Source organism: Gekko japonicus, unplaced genomic scaffold, assembly GCF_001447785.1.
Source record: "Gekko japonicus isolate JY-2015 unplaced genomic scaffold, Gekko_japonicus_V1.1 scaffold1745, whole genome shotgun sequence".
NCBI classification, from domain to species: Eukaryota; Metazoa; Chordata; class Lepidosauria; order Squamata; family Gekkonidae; genus Gekko; species Gekko japonicus.
In genome coordinates, this window is record NW_015170334.1 from 15,751 (window position 1) to 31,971 (window position 16,221).

A 16,221-nucleotide genomic window follows, 5' to 3' on the forward strand; every position below is an offset into this window, starting at 1 on the left:
TCCTTGCAGGACCTGGCTGCAAAAATCGAGGCCCTGGAGCGGGCCAAGGCAGAGAAACGGAAGCATGCAGAAGTTGGCACATCAGTGGTGGCCACCCCCCCTGGGGGTGCCAGAGCCGCAGCTCACAAATGGGAAAGGCAGGCTCTCTATGCCAGATTAGCACAGCTGCAGGAGTCCAAGGATGAGGAGGATACACAGGTGTTGGGCGATGAGATTTCCAGTCCCATGGGAGCTGGTTCTGCTGTCAGGGCTCCACCGGCACCAGCCACCAAGGTGCCCTCCCAGGTAGGGGGAGGGGTTCAGGGGCTCACAGTGGGGGCGCTCAATGCAAGGGGCCGAGGTCCTGTGCTATCCTGGGCATCGAGCATGGTACTCTCTGAGGTTATGCCTGTGCCAAGTGCGCCATCTGGGGCTACAGGGCAGGCACCGTCTTGGGGCAGGGGGCAACGGGATGCGGCAGTGAACCTGCCCTATGCTTCCATGGAAAGATCTCTCCCACTGGGGGATCACCTGCTGCCAGCCGCAAGAGAGAAAATCTAGAGGGGTGAGTATGTAGACATGTTCACGCTCCTCTTTAGGGATGTTGAGTTGAAAGCAAGTGTGAGGGATGACCCCAGGGAGTTGGAGAAAATAAAGTGGATGCAAATTGACAAGAACTTTGACTATTGGCTTTCAGCTTATACCATTTATATGGGGGTGGTGCCGCAGGCCTACCCAGAACAGGGTTCAGCATTGGTAAAGTATCAGGACCTCATCCACAGGGCATATAGGGAATATTCCGGGGCTGCTTGGCTGCGTTACGATGAGCGTTTTTGCTCTCGAGTGGCCTTGGACCCCTCGCTGCCATGGGATCAGGAACACCATTAACTCTGGTCACAATGGGCCCTGTGGGGGCCATTGCAGGCAGGTATGCTGACAGTGGACATATGGTGGCCCATTTGCACTCGGAAGTGGGGAAGGAGGTGGGAGAAAAGCGGAGGGTTCCACCCCATCCCATCTGCTGGGGCTTCAATGCCGGGGGCGTTGCTCAAGAAAGCCCTGCAAGTTTAACCATGCTTGTAGCACATGTGGGGGTTCACACCCTGCATCCTCATGTGATGAGGGTGCCACTGAGGGAGAGCAACCCAGGGCCCAAGGCCATTAGGGGGCACCAGAGTCAGTGGCAAGTTAGCTCAGGATGGGGGGTAATCTGGGGGAACTCAGGGTGGGGACACGGGGGGGATAGACATGGGAGCACCACAGGCGCCTGGCACTAGGCGGCTTTTAGGGGTCATGGTGGCCAAATGGGTGGCCTGGATGGAGGGCAGAGTGGATTATGTTGATACCCACTCAACGGCATTGGAACGGCTTGGAGGGCCGTGGGATGGCAATTACGGGTGCTGGTGGATGTTGGAGTGTTTTGCAGGAGGTGGCATGAGGATTGAGGTCACCAGTATAGTGGTCAGTGGCTCCAGATGACCGTCAGTGGGCAGGAGTGCCCCCCCGGTTGTGGTCATGTGTTTTGGTGGCAACGATTGGGGCAATGGGTTGGCAGCCTCCACCCTGGGATCAGGCCTTTGGTGCCGCACCCGTTCTAGAGCAGGGTGGATGTAACCGGATTGGTCTTTTGCCGAGCTGATCTGCACAGTGGCCTGGGTGACTGGTGGGTCATGGTTGGCGGGAGGGGAGTTAAGCCAAGGCTAACCCCCTCTGTGGTGGGAAAAGCACGGGTTGAAGGGATGTTGAATTGGCAAGCACCCTGAGATATAAGCAATGGGGGGGTTCCTCATACTGGGTGCCTATAGGCTTGGCAGTCAGGGTGACCCAGTTGGGGGCCTCTCTGGGGTGGGAGGAGCATATGACAAGCCTTAAGGCTTCGCAGCCGTGGGCTGGAATGTGCTTTTCCTTCCCCTCTACGCACTGGCGTGCGGGCCGTGACGAGTAAGGTCTGGAAGGATGCCAGACCTGGCTCTGAGCCGGGGTGGGGTTGCCCTGCTAGGAGGTTTGTGTGGCAAGCCTAATGCAACCCGTACTTTAATGTGTTGGTGCAGATGTATAGTTAAATAAATAAATAAAACTCCCAGTTTAACCCATAAGTTGTGTTGTGTTTCATTCAAGGGGTGGGCGGGCAATGATCCTGGCTCAGTCCATGGTATGTTCAACAGGCCTTAAAGATCCTGCACTAGCCCTACTTGTTACCTAGCCCATTTAGCAGATTAGAAGGAAAACCCATGGCTGGGGAAAGGGGATGATCTCCATTGGGCTTTGTTTTTCCTGAGCTTCTTGCAGAGAACTCTTGGGTTTTGAGTTGCTTCGTTAAAGCTTAGAAAACCTGAGCTAATTACGGTGGAAACTAAAGAGGGCTTTCCCATCACTAACTCCTGATGCCATGACAAGTGGAAACGTACTGGGAGATATTCCCAAGGCCCAGTAGAGAAGATGTAAGGAAGAATAGCAGTCCGTTTTAAGGTGTGTATGGGGGTGGGGTGAAGTCCTGTTTCCTCTGCAGTCCTTTGATCTCTGCAGTAATCCTGTTTAGATTGTATACTATAAATTGTTAATTCTGTTCTTTCCAACTCTGAATACTGATATCATTAAACTGGTAGAATACTTAATACAGTGTGAGAGAGAAATGTTTTAATGGTCTATGTGAATGGCTTTCCTTTTGGAGAATGGTTCTCTGTAGTGTCTGTAAATAGGCTTCCTCAAAACAGGTGCATGGCAAAACCATTTCCTCTTGGTTTTGCCTAATAATGTCAGTATCTTTAGGTCTAATCAGCTGATTTCTCTAGTCTTTTTATAGTATTAACATTGTTGAGCATTCTTATTTCTTGATTCTTTTATAAAGGGAGAAAATGTTACAAAACACTTGCACAAAAGAAAGAAGGGACTACACACACACACACAATCAGCCAACCACACATAATTTATATGAAGACCTTCAATATGTGCTATGAGAAAGGTGCTGCTGATCTAGATGCATAATTAAATTTGGGTGAGATTTCTACCATCAGATAGTGAAAATCCCTCACAGGTTCATTGAGTTGGAAAATTAGTAAATCCTCTCCAGTGAGGTGCTTAAAGGTACTGTCACACATTTGGTTATATTTTGCTTTTTTAAAAAAAGGTCTGTGATTTTGTTTTATGACTATGATGTTCTGATTATTTGATCGATGTTCTAAGCCATTAAATGATGAGAGCAATCAGAGGAGGTGACAAGGGATGCTTGTATACTTTGTAACACTTTTAAGGAATAACCTCTAGCCCGTAGTCCTGCAAGCAGAACTCACTTGGAGAGCTCTTTTGAATATGTCAGACTTTTGCAGATACACTACAGAAACTAAGTTTGTTCTGGTATTTCAAACAACTCACTAACAGTGCAGACTCAAGCAAAGTTACACTCTTCTAAGCTTATTGACTTCAATGGACTTAGAAGGATGTAATTGTGCTTGTAAAGGTCACTGCACTTACAAGGACTGTATTGCAAAGGCCACTACAGCCATCCTTACTGCCCTATTCCATCATAGTGCCCAACTACAACAGTTTTCTTTAGATGTTCAGTCATGGCCCAAGGGTTAATTTCATGATGCACCAGGGCTGCTAGGACTCCAGCTACAGTGGGATTTCTCCCCCTGGCAGCTCTATTCACCCTTCACCATTCAGAGCAACAGTGGGAGAATTAAAAAAGAAAAACCACCGGTGTCATCTATGCCACTGCATCACTTCCGTGGGAAATGCAGAAGTGGCATGGGCTAGCGCTAGGAATTGCTGGAAACTATATAGTTACCATAGAGTTTCTGGAGATTCCCAGAGCTACTCTATGCTGGTTTTCCCCAGATATGACATAGCAGCACACAGGACATCATGGCCTCCATGTCTCCACCACCAAGCCTCCTGCTGATTGCCAGATGCAGCCTGTCAATCCTAGCATGCACCCCATATACAGTATGGCAAGCAAGACCCTCTTCCTAGGGTTTCTGCTGGTAGTAGCTTGGTTGTTGGTGTCACTTGAGAACAAGTTGATTAGTGTAAGATGTAAGGGCTCCTGCTTTGAAATCAGTGCTTGGGCCAAGTGTGCAGAGTGCAGCGACAATCAGTTATCCAGGTGGTATGGAACTCCTCTGTTCCCCCCTTTTGCATGCTGAGCCACACTCCCAAGCAGTGTTCCCTCTAAGCTGAGTTAGTGTGAGCTAGCTCACAGTTTTTTAGCCTCTGGCTCACACATTTTTGTCTTAGCTCAGGAATGATGACTTCAGAGCAAACTAATTTATGCAGTAGCCAAATTGCTCCCTCACAAGTTTAATGTCAATAGCTCACAAAGTAGAATTTTTGCTCACAAAACTCCACAGCTTAGAGGGAACATTGCTCCCAAGGTAATCCCAAAGAACCGCTTGGTGCCTTTCCCTCATCTCATCTTCACAGAACCCTTCTTTTCTTTGTGTGCCAGAATGGGATAAGGGATGATGATGATCAATACCCATCAAAATATTATGATTCACAGCTCTCCCTGGAATAAAGCCAATATACTCTTTGCAAGTGAAAAGAGAGCCCTATTTACCCTATTTTTGCACCAGGCCCTTTTGCAGCACTTTTTTTTTGTCTGATGCATTAATAAGATTGGCTGCAATGATTTTCAGTTTACAGGCAGTATTGGCTGGGCATGTTTCAAAGTTTTCAGCCATTCTTTCACCAAAGAAGCGGAAATACATAGCTTACTAACTGGCTCCTTATTTTTTAGTTTATTTCTATTTTTGCCCTATCCTGTCACAGAAGCAGCTACCTTAGCAAAAGACTTCAAAGGTCGCCAGCCTCACGCGGTGGCCAGGATCACAACACTCAGACTAACACAGATGAAGTAAGCTGCTTTGGGTCCCCATTGGGAGAAAGGCGGTATGTCAACAAAGTAAACAATTAATTAAACTTATCGAATGAGCCCATATAATAGAAACGTTGTAGCCAAACCAACTGATGCTATCCATTAAAAAGAGACTTGCTGAGACAAAGTGTTACTGGTTATTTGAATAAGGTAAATATGTTAACTGTTTGGAGATCAGTTTGGAGACGACTTCCAGAGCTGTAGTTGTACTGCACTCAAGGGGGACTATACATGTCTAAACAGGCTCTTGTTTGCTTCTATTTATTTTGGTGCTTTAATTTGAACCTAAAAACGAAACAGTAAAACAACCCTTTCATCCATTTCTTTATTATTTGGCACTCTTTCATCCTCTCCACTTTCATCCTTGCAATAAACATCCTGTACCTTTTTAGAGAATGAGAGAGAGAGAGAGAGAGAGAGAGAGAGAGAGAGCGAGCACTTTCATTTTTCCCAAGTAGGAAAAAATAGTTTTGGAGTCAAGGAAAAGACTTTTTCTCCCAGCAGTGACAGTTGAACTGGTTAGGAAAACATAATATTGAAATCAGGGTTCTGGCAAGCCAGAACCAGTAGGACTGATTCAGCAGTTCTGAAGATTTTCTAAAATCCAACTCACCACTCAAGGCCTTTTTGTGTGTGTTTCTTATTGTACACAACACTCTCCACCTCCTGCCCAGTTTGCAAGTGCAACTTCCACTTGGGAGGGTAAGATTAATGCCCCACCCTTTTGTTTCCACAGGACTCAAGCAGATTTTCACCAGTATTTCTCTTTCTCTTGATGGCAGGATTGGGAGGAAATGGGGTTCACCTCATCCTGTCCTCTTCTCCCTCAGGGGTGAGCTTCTGTGGCATTGCCTCACAGATTGTTCCTCTTCTACCAACAGGCCAGAAGGATTTAAATATGCTCACATAAGCTGTGCAAATGTCTTCTTTCATGAAAAACCCTTGTGAGACATCCTGGTCTCCCAGTTGGACTCATGACATGGGGTCATTGTTGCCAAGGTGATGACACTGCATTAGGCTGACCTAATGTTGTGCTAAAGATTGGACTGGCAACTGTGGTTTCTCCAAGATTTATACTCTGCCAGACTGGTATTTTTGAGTCACCTGATGCTAGAATCTATGTGTTTGCCTGGCTTCTTTCAGCTTTCCAATTTAATACCATATTCTAGCAGCATAGGATAAGAGAGAGAGAGAGAGAGAGAGAGAACACCTCTACCTCACTTCAAAAACTGATAATTTTTGTTCTTTTAGTTGACTTTTGCAGTCTTTCCAAAGTCTTCACTTTGAAAAATTAAAGACATTTTCTCTAATTGCAATCTTTCATTTCACTTTCTGTTACAGTTATACTAGCAGAGTGGTCACCAATGGACTGAAAGCACAAATTAATAACCCAGAACTGAAAGTCAGAGCACTAGACCCGCACATCCGCACCTTAATTGATAAACTGCAGCATTTTAATCAGGTAAGCAGTTCTCAGTAGAACAGTTCATGATTTGTGTTTGGTCTAAGAAGTGAAGAAGTCTTCAAAAACTATTGTATGCATAGTAAAACTGAAGGTTTTCCATGCAGTTCACTAGGATTTGTGGGGGGGGGGGGGCAGGTCCTAATGTATGTCAGCTGACCAGGGAAGGCTGCATCAAGCCATTGCAACTTTCTGTAATTTATAATATTTACTGCAGCCCATAAGACTGCTGCCTTCTCATAGTACTGAATTGTTACACTCCATGCTCTGAGTCCTACAGATTGGACAGGGTTTAAAATGGTTCAGTGCCCTGGAAATAGTGTTTGCATTTCGAAACAGCTCATGCTAACCAAGTCAAAGCCAGATTAGAATTTGTGGTGTTTTTTTAAAAAATAGCATGTACAGTTTTGCTGAAGATAATTTAAATTTTCCCAACTGAAATGAAAAGATGGTCTGTCAGTAGGCGTGCCAGAAATATGATGAATGTGTGCTTGCTTAAGTGATTCACTTGAGCTCTAAGGGTTGTACTTGGCTGTCTACACAGAATTTCAGTCAGGCAATGCAGAATATATTATGATTCCTTAATACTATTGGTGCAGTACAACATTTTGCGAGTCACAGAGATGGTGTCAATCCAGATTAGTCAGAGCTACCTGCCATGCTTAACAGCAATCGATTTTCATTTAATTGGAGCATATTTTTGTGTCCAATTTGAGAGCATGTTGATAACAGCATCCACCGAGTTTGTAATGAGAGAGTAGCATCTCCCCCCTAATCATTCACTGTTAGAGAATATGGGAATAGGTGACTTTTGACAACTGCTATTGACTGTAATATTGATTACGCTGATTAGTGTAGAAAGAAATTATGTACACTGTGTGTACTCATGGTTCAAATTACCCTATCATTTTTTTTTTATCACTGGGATTTAATGGAGTGGCTTATAGGGATCCTCCATGACAACAAAGAGCATGAGTAGTTTTATGATCCTAAGAAAGTTTCAGATCTCCCTTTCTTTTTATAAAGTTTTTTTTTACATCATACATACTCTATGTACCACTTACATTAAAGTATATACAATATCGTGAGTCTATATTAACATTTGTTATCTAACCACAAATAAAATCTTTGCCATCTTTCTTTAAACACATTGTCGTCTTTTCCTTGTAAAATTAATGTTAATTTATCCATCTCTGCAATGTCCAACATTCTATTAATCTATTCATCTCTCGAGGGTATTTTTTCCTGTTTCCAACATTTAGCAAATATAATACGAGCCGATGTTAACATATATGTTAATACATATTGGTCTGCTATTTTTATAATTATCTGGTAAAATATTTAACGAAAAGATTTCTGGTTTGTATGGTAGCTCTATGCCTATAATTTCTAATATGTACTTTTGTATCTTATGCCAGTAGCTTTGTGTTGTATTACACCTCCACCACATGTGGTAGAAGGTGCCAACACTATGTTTGCACTTCCAGCAAATTTTGGATGCATTTGAATAGCATTTCACTATTTTATCTGGTGACCAGTGCCACCTAAAAAACATTTTGTATATATTTTCCTTATATGGTATTGCTCGTGTATATTTTATTTCTATATTTTGGACCAATCATCTATGTCTATGTTATATCCAAAATCTTACATCCAGGATATCATTGGGACTTTCACTAATTCATCCTGTAGATAGTCTTGGAGAAGAAAATTGTACAGTTTCTGTATCATCTTGTCACTTGAGGACAACCATATTTTATCTAGAACTGTTTTTGTATCCTGAAATCCGATTCTTTTTGTCTTTATTATATCTGGCAGTTAATTACATGTTTTCCCAGCATGTCAGTTTGATATTTGGATCTCCCTTTCTCAAGCTTCAATTCCCTGTGTTATATGGCAAACATTTTTCAAACTGGATTTTTCAAAAGAATTTTGTGGTATGGCTACAAAAGGCCATATTCAAGGGAAAAAGTCAAGATTTCTTTTGGGCAAGTCATTGAGTGTGTCTTATGTAGCTTGTTGCGTCTAGAAAAATAGAAAGAGCTGCACCTTCTGATCACCAGACATAAATTCCCCAAATGGGCCTGGGTCCTGCAAACTGCAAGTACAAGGCACTTCCTGGCCTTCCCCTTCCCACAGCAGTCCCCTGTGAATCCCCAAAAGCCAACACCGCAAGTAGGGGAACTCTCAAGGGTAATGTGTCATGCAGTATATCAGATTAAATAGCCTAATGGAGGGGATGATTTCTTAACCAATGCCCCTTTCTCATTGTAAGCCCTCCCGTGCCACATGACATTTTGTCTGTGAGGGTTCTCTACTTGTCTACTTTTGGGGAGTTGTATGGGGCTGCTGAGGAAAGCAGAAGGTGGGGAAGGTCTACCTTAAAGAGTAGGACTTAAGCCACAGTATCATCTAATTCATATAGTGTACATCACATTACATCCTAATAAGTGGCTCTCTTTTATTGGTGACTTTCTGTTGACCTTTTGGAGAAAAAGACCCTTAAGTGAAGTCCTGCCTCTAACAGATTGAGATTTGTAAAATGTAATTGATTGCGTGGATTAAACAGAATACTTATTTTTGCCTTAAGATGATTTGTTGTTAAGTAATATTAATTACTTTGATCATAATTTTACTGAGTATTTCTTCAAAGATCAAAGAATCAGAGAAGTTGTTAAATTTCTCTTTTAAGCTTTCAAATAAAACATCAAACATACATAGCAGTTTTCTTGGGTTTTTCATCTCAGAATAGGATTAATTCAGGAATAAAAACTGTCACTCAGAAGTTAATTAAAACATAGTTGTATAGAGTTGTTCATGGGGAATATGTATATTTTGAATATCCCATGTCTATTGGAGTTCACTTCCTGTCCTTCAGTATAATATTTTTTGAAGAACAATTGTGTAGGTATTCTTTCTCTTGTGCATGTAATATATGCAAACATAGCACATATTCTGAAACTCCATTATGAAAGCAAAACATCACTGGTATTAGGTAAAGAGAAACCTAATTTGATATCTCTCGTTGGATAGAACATGGCTTCCTGCTTCACTTGTGGTAAATGATCTCCATAACATTTTTCACTCGCTGATTTCACCTGACCTTTTCCCTCTATGTTGAATAAAATATTTTGTTAATTTGGAATATAAAAACTTCTTGAGTGTCATTTAAATTGTATAAGTTAGAGGTGGCTCAGTCACAAAAGGGAACAAAAATCTTGCCTCTGAGGGAGGGAAGAGGACGAAGGTGTCATATAGGGGTGTACAACTCAAACAGTTATGTGGACGACCCAATGATGTCACCTAGCTCAGTTTGAAGGAGAGTCACACAATGCCTCTCAGCACTTCCTCCTGGCTGAGATGCATGGCTCTGATGCCCACCCACCGCGGGGGTGTGTGTTCAGTTATTTATTTATTTTTCAGATTTTTTTACCCCACCCTCCCAGCCGGAGCCAGCTCAGGGCAGCTTATATAAAAGCAGATAGTTACATTAAAAATATAAGTGGCAATTAAAACAAATTATAAAATCTTAGTAAAGTGCTAGTAGTTGTTGGTATTCGTATGATGGTAGCAGCCAGAATGCAAAGAGTTGCTGCAGACAAATATCCTATACTGGGAGGATGGGAGAATTGAAATGCTGACTGTCAGGTAGCATTCTGACCTCCCCCTTTTCCATGGAAAAATAATCTTAGCATCCTGAGGGAAGGGAAACTTTAGAGCTGCCAATTTAGAGTTGCCAACTCTAGCTTGGAAAATTCCTGGAGACTTGGGGGTGGAGCCTGGGGAGGGGAGGGAGCTCAGCATGGATGAAATGCCACAGAGTCCACCCACAAAGATGTTGTTTTCTCTCAGGGAACTGATCTCTGCAGTCTGGAAATCAGTTGTAATTCCAGGAGATCTCCAGGCCCCATGTGGACATTGGCAACCCTGCTCTCACTATATCCCAAAGACAGAGCTTGGCTAAGGATTATGGATCTATTCTAGATACCTCAATGTACTCATTTATTCATACGGAACCTAATGATTTTCAGATAGCTTAATAGTTTGGCATGGGTTGATATAAAACTAAAGGAAAAACCACTCTGTGTTTTATACTCTAGGATTTATACCCAGGCCCGTAGCCAGGATTTTTCATTTTGTAGGGCAATTTTTGTTTATACTTATACTTTAAAATAATAAATAAATAATAAAGACAAGTAATTTGTCCATTTCCTGACAATAAAACGTGGTATGTGTTACTGAAGACAGAAAAAAAAATCATACCATCTATGCCTCCAAGTGTGCTTGACCAGATTACACCATGAAATCCAGAGTCTTCAAACATAAACTGCATTTTTTAGCTATTAGTCCTCACTGTATCCTTGAGCTGATAAGGCACTAAGTTCAAAACTGGGGGGAAATCCAGCTGCTCTCTCCAAAGCATCAGCAGACAAATAAAATCAAGGAAATCATACCCATACCATGAACTTTGTCCTTTAAAAAAAAAAAAGCATGAAATTTTGTTGGGATTGTTGGGATTTTTAAACAGTAATTCAGGGGAGGGGATCCCCAGGTCCTGCCTGGAGTCTGGCATCCCCCCCATGCAAAACAAAGCAAGTGAGTAAACTTCAGCCCACCTGCGGGGCTTGACTTGCTGGCTTGGGAAATGGAGGGATGTAGATGGCAGGAGGTTGCTTGCAATTGCAAGAGAGAAAATCATGGCAGCAGCGTGGGAATGGAGTCAGGGCTTGCTTATTTGTTTTGCCGGTGACAAAAGAGTAGCAGCGTGGGACTGGAGGCGGGGCTTGTTTGCTGCCGATAAGAGGAAAATGAAAGAGAGGCAACACAGCAACCAGAGGCGGGTGTTGTGTACACGGACCGCCACTAGGGGTTCGCAGTTACAGGACAGAGCTTAGCTCCCCCTAAACAAAAGGACTGAGGATCCTGGTATCCACCTATAACACTTTGGCGGGAAATTCAAACCCTCTAGTGGGACTAAGGGGACACCGGGTGTGTGTGTATATAGTTGGCCTTGCAGGGCCGTTTTGCAGTTCTTGTGTGAAGTACAATAAACGCGTCTGAATGCATGCTATAGTCCGAGTCGTCCATGCGGCAAACCCAGTACTTTACAGAGGGCTTGCTAACTTTGCCTGCCAGCAAGAAGAAAACGAAAGAGAGGCAACACACAGCAACAAGAGGTGAGGCAGGGCTTGTGTTTTGCCTCCCAGCAAGAGGCAAAACAAACAAAAGAGAGGTATATAGCAACAAGATTAGCATTGTGGTGCGATTAGAGGCAGGGCTTGCTTTGCTGGCCGGCAAGAGGCAGAGTAGCAGTGTGGAAGTGTAGGGCAGGGCTCTCTTTGCAGAGGAGAGATTCAGAGAGCTGGGAGGGAGGACAGTGTTTTGCCACCCTGGCAGCAGCAGCAAGTGCAAGAAATAAGTCGGCAGGCCTGGTCAGGTTGTAAGTCGGGGGGGCCTGGTGGAAAGTCAGGGGACTGGGCCCCAGAATGCCCCACTGTAGCTACAGGCCTGCTTATACTCCCATATTACCATTCTTCGTATGGTAAAATCATATTGATGTAGGGTATTTCTGGTTTCCGGCAACTTCTAGAGCTACCTTGTGGTTTTACCTATGGTTTTATCATAGAGTTTCTGGAGATTCCTAGAGCTGCCCTGTGTTACTTACAAGTTTTCCCTAGAAATGATGGCACAGGCAACATCATCCTTAAAAAAAAATTCTTCTGCCACTTGGAGCCATGGCGGGCAACTAAGGCTACCTTGGTGGGAGGCCTGGCAGCCCTAATACACACTCAGCTGCCTTTTCTAGCCTGACTAACCAAACAAGATCACCTCTTTGGTTCCCGACTTCTGTATTGTAATAGCAGATCATGAAGCAAAAATAGTCATACAGGCAGGGAAAATCCTTGCTCTGCAATGCAAAGAAAGGATTAGCTCTGCAATGCAAATAAAGTATTAACACTGCGAAGAAGGAATAAACACCCAATGACTACAGCTCCCTTATCCTTCTGTTGATGGAAAAAAAAACATTCAGAAATGTATACCATTATACCCTCTCACTTTTCTGGGTTGTTTTTTAGTACATATGCACACTTCAGTTGGAAAAATAAACATCTTTCACAGTTAATGCAGCAGGTTGAGAACACAAAAACCTTAGTAAGGAATTATACTAGAAAAGTGTTGAGAAAAATAGTAAAGTGACGGTAATACTTGTTAACTGCAAAAATGGTGTTGCATATGGCTACCAGATTAATTCACTTCTCTTTATTTATTTACAATTATATTCTGTCATTTGACAAAAGCATTCTTGGAGTAGTTTATATAGTTTAAACACAATGAAAAATGCCAGTAAAACTTTTTTTAAAAAAATAATGGATACTAAAAAGCAAGTGAAGCAGGCAGAAACCTAAGATATTAGCTCCTAAAATCACAGCAGAATGTCATCCTTAATATATGTAATAAAATACAACTGTAAGTCTAATCTTGACATTTTGAAAATACCTCCATTCTCAGTTTTAAAAGGCCAAATATGTGAATTTTCAGAGATATGAACAAAGTTCAACAAGAGAAGTGGATTATTTAAATGCTTGAATAATAGTATGTCTCAGATAGCTTGTAGGTGAAATAAGAAATAGATATAAAGTCCTTTTTAGGATTGCAGTGGAGAATCTGTGCAATGATATTAATATTGTAATGGGTACAGCAACTGTTGATTTCACTAGTGACTGCTAAAATGTAGATGCCGCAGAACAATTATGGTAATTCTACTTACTTATTTCTTGACTGAACCATATAGTGATACAGACACACAGATTATGTCAACTGGCATATTCTCAGGATGTTTTCCTAATTTTCAGCCATACACAGAGACTAATAGAACAATATTGTCCTTGCCCAGGGATAGGATTGCTATGGAGTCTTGCTGGGCTGCCCATCATAGGGAATATAAACTGGCATAATACTATCTTTATCCTGGTAGTATCTACCATTACTGGAACACATACAGTAAAAGCTTTGTTATGCAGCATTCATGGGAATTAGGGTTGTTGGTTGATCAAATTGCTGAATACTTAATCTTATCGCTCTGTCCTGCCTCCTAACCAAAGGAATCCACAGTGATGGGACCCTAGTCCATTGGGATCAGCATGGTGACAGGTCCCATGCCTGGTGGGCCCCATTCGCTTCCCCCCAAGCCACAGATGTATCCTACATAGGAGGCAGAGAACTAGGCCATTTGCCTGGGAGCCCTCTGGCACAGTTGGCTCCTGACAACTCAAGGCAAGCTGAGAGAGAAAGACACCAAAGGATGATGTTAGAAGCCCAGCAGTGGCTGGAGGCATCAAGCTAGCCAACTGAAGAGGCAGGTTTGTGCACAACCCCCAAATACAAGGGCATGGTGGCTGAGGAGGAAGAGCTTACTCTCTGGGTGATAGTGGTTAACCGAGCATTCTGGATAGTCAAGTGCCAGACAACAAAGCTTTTACTGTACAAGCACGCTACCAACCATATGACAATTAGATAATTGAGGATATGATGGAGGATTGGCAGAAGTCAAGAATCCTGTGCTTATTCAAGGATCAGTGCCAGCCTTAGTGAAATCCTTTCAAAATAAATTACAAAACGTTAGGTACGTCTGGTGGAGCTGAGACTCTCAGAACACACCTCACTTTCTCTTTATCTGCTGTCTCAGCCACAGCAGAGAATATGATTCCTGCAGCCAATCACAGTATACCCCCAGCAACATATAAGACCTTGAATAGACCACAAGCTTCACATTAAGATGTACACCACGGAGCTACATCATACTGCCACCATGTCTAGGAGCATGCAAGTAGGGATTTGTGTGATGGGAATTTTGGTGACGTTTTTCATAAAGGAAGCATGTTGCACAAAGAACAAACATTGAGTACCTAGGCAGAACAAAAATAAATGGAAGGCAGAGGAATAGCATTTCATGTGTCAGCTTAACAGGATCATGCCTCAAGATTCCAAATACAAACATTCAGCAGGACTCTAAACTCCACTCGTTCAACTGTGGCAATATGAATGTCATCCCATAAGACATAAGTCAAGAAGCAGGCTCACTAGAAAGTGACAGATGATACCTCAAAGCAGAAGTCTAACAATCCTTAACCAAGCACCCCAGGAACAGAGAGACCTGTGACAAACACTCAAACATCCCTACTGTGGACAGTGTCTCCCTGTTCGTCCTGCAGTCTCCACATACTGCTCTGATCACCTCTCACTGTAGTGGTGGGAATACCTGCCTAATCATCTCTCAGATGGCCATGCAGTTTTCAAAAGCACAGGAGTTCTGCAGACAAGGAACCAACTGCCAGTACCCCTTGTTGTTACTCAGCCTTCACTTTTTCCATAATGGGACACAGGCACATTGGGGAAGACCAGGGCTTTTTTTGTAGAAAAAGCCCAGTAGGAACTCATTAGCATAACAGGCCACACCCAACAGTAGAAAACCATTAGCATATTAGGCCGCACTCCTGATAGCACAGCTCATTAGCCTATTAGGCCACACCCCATGCCTTCCCTTGGCTAGCCCGGGCAAGGCCCCCCCCCCGATTTATACCCTGACCTTTACTTAGAGTCTCAAAGTGGCTTACAAACTCCATTCCCTCCCCCTCCCCATAAGAGACGCCCTGTGAGGTAGGTGGGGCTGAGAGAGCTCTTTCGAGAACTGCTGTTTCAAGAACAGCTCTGACTGACCCAAGGTCACACCAATAGCTGCATGTGGAGGAGTGGGGAATCAAACCTGGTTCTCCCAGATTAGAGTCCACGCACTTAACCACTACCCCAAACTGGCTCTGTGCAAGCACATGTCCTGTGAGTAGCACTAGCTTGGTTCCAGACATGTGCAACAACAGACAAAGGAAGCTTTGACTCTCGAAAGCTTATTCCCTGAAAATCTTGTTGGTCTCTATGATGCTACTGAACTCAGATCTAGCTCATTAGAACAAACTCACTTCTGGTCCCAGAAGAGTACAGTGTAAGAAACAGTGGGGAATTTCAGACAGGCGCTTTCTCCCGGTAGGGAACCGATTCTCAACCGGGTTGTGGTCTGTCATTTCATGTAGAAGTCATATCAGTGTAAGCCCCAATCATCATCATCATATATTCTAATAGCCAACAGAGGGCGCCGTGCGGATCCTTAGTCTGAGGAAAAGGCAGCTCCGTGGGCCTCAGAACCTGCTTCTATTTGCTTAGTACACTTCCTGTATTTGCACAAAAATCGAAAAAGTAAGGAAATCTCTCCAGGGATGGCTGAATTCCCCAAAAAAGCTTTTGAAATGGCCTCTGCAGCAGGGATCTAACTCCAGGCATCAACTGTGAGAGAGAGGTTAGAACGTTCAGGGCGGGGTGGGGGGAAGAGACTTCTAACCGGCTCTGTGAGTCAAAGGGGGTGGGGGGAGGGCCCTTTGCCAGGCCTCCGTTGGCCTTTCAGGGAGGGAGGGAGCCTTGGGGCCTGGCCTGGGGAGTCCCTAGAGGTTTTGATTGGGGGAGAGGCCTCAGCTGGGTATAATGCCACAGAGTCCACCTTCCAAAGCAGTCATTTTCTCCAGGGAGACAGATCTCTGCTGCCTTGGGTTCAGTTGTAAGGCTGGGGGGGGGGTTCCTTCAGGCCCCACTTAGAGGTTGCCAAGCCTGGGCCTGCCAGCACTTTAGGGTCGCCAGGTCCCCCCCCTGGCCACCGACAGGGGATTCTGGATAAGGTTGCCAGGTCCAGGCTAGGAAACTCCTGGAGATTTGCGGGAGGAGCCTGGGCAGGACAGGGACCTCAGTGGGGTACAATGTCACAGAGTCCACCCTCCAAAGCATCCATTTTCTCCATGGGAAGTTATCTCTGTAGTCTGGAAATGAGTAGGAATTACAGGGGATCCCCAGGTCCCACCTG

The 16,221-nt window shown here is 43.8% G+C and overlaps 1 protein-coding gene across 1 annotated transcript in view; it reads left to right on the forward strand.

Annotated features, from left to right (window-relative positions):
* Positions 1 to 878: 878 nt before the first annotated feature.
* Positions 879 to 16,221, forward strand: part of LOC107116252 (glypican-5-like) — a 285,574-nt gene continuing 270,231 nt past the window's right edge. Inside the window, exons 1-2 of the mRNA XM_015418145.1 lie at positions 879 to 907; positions 6,197 to 6,317. Coding sequence (XP_015273631.1) covers positions 879 to 907; positions 6,197 to 6,317 — 150 coding nt within the window. The remainder of the gene's footprint in view (positions 908 to 6,196; positions 6,318 to 16,221) is intronic.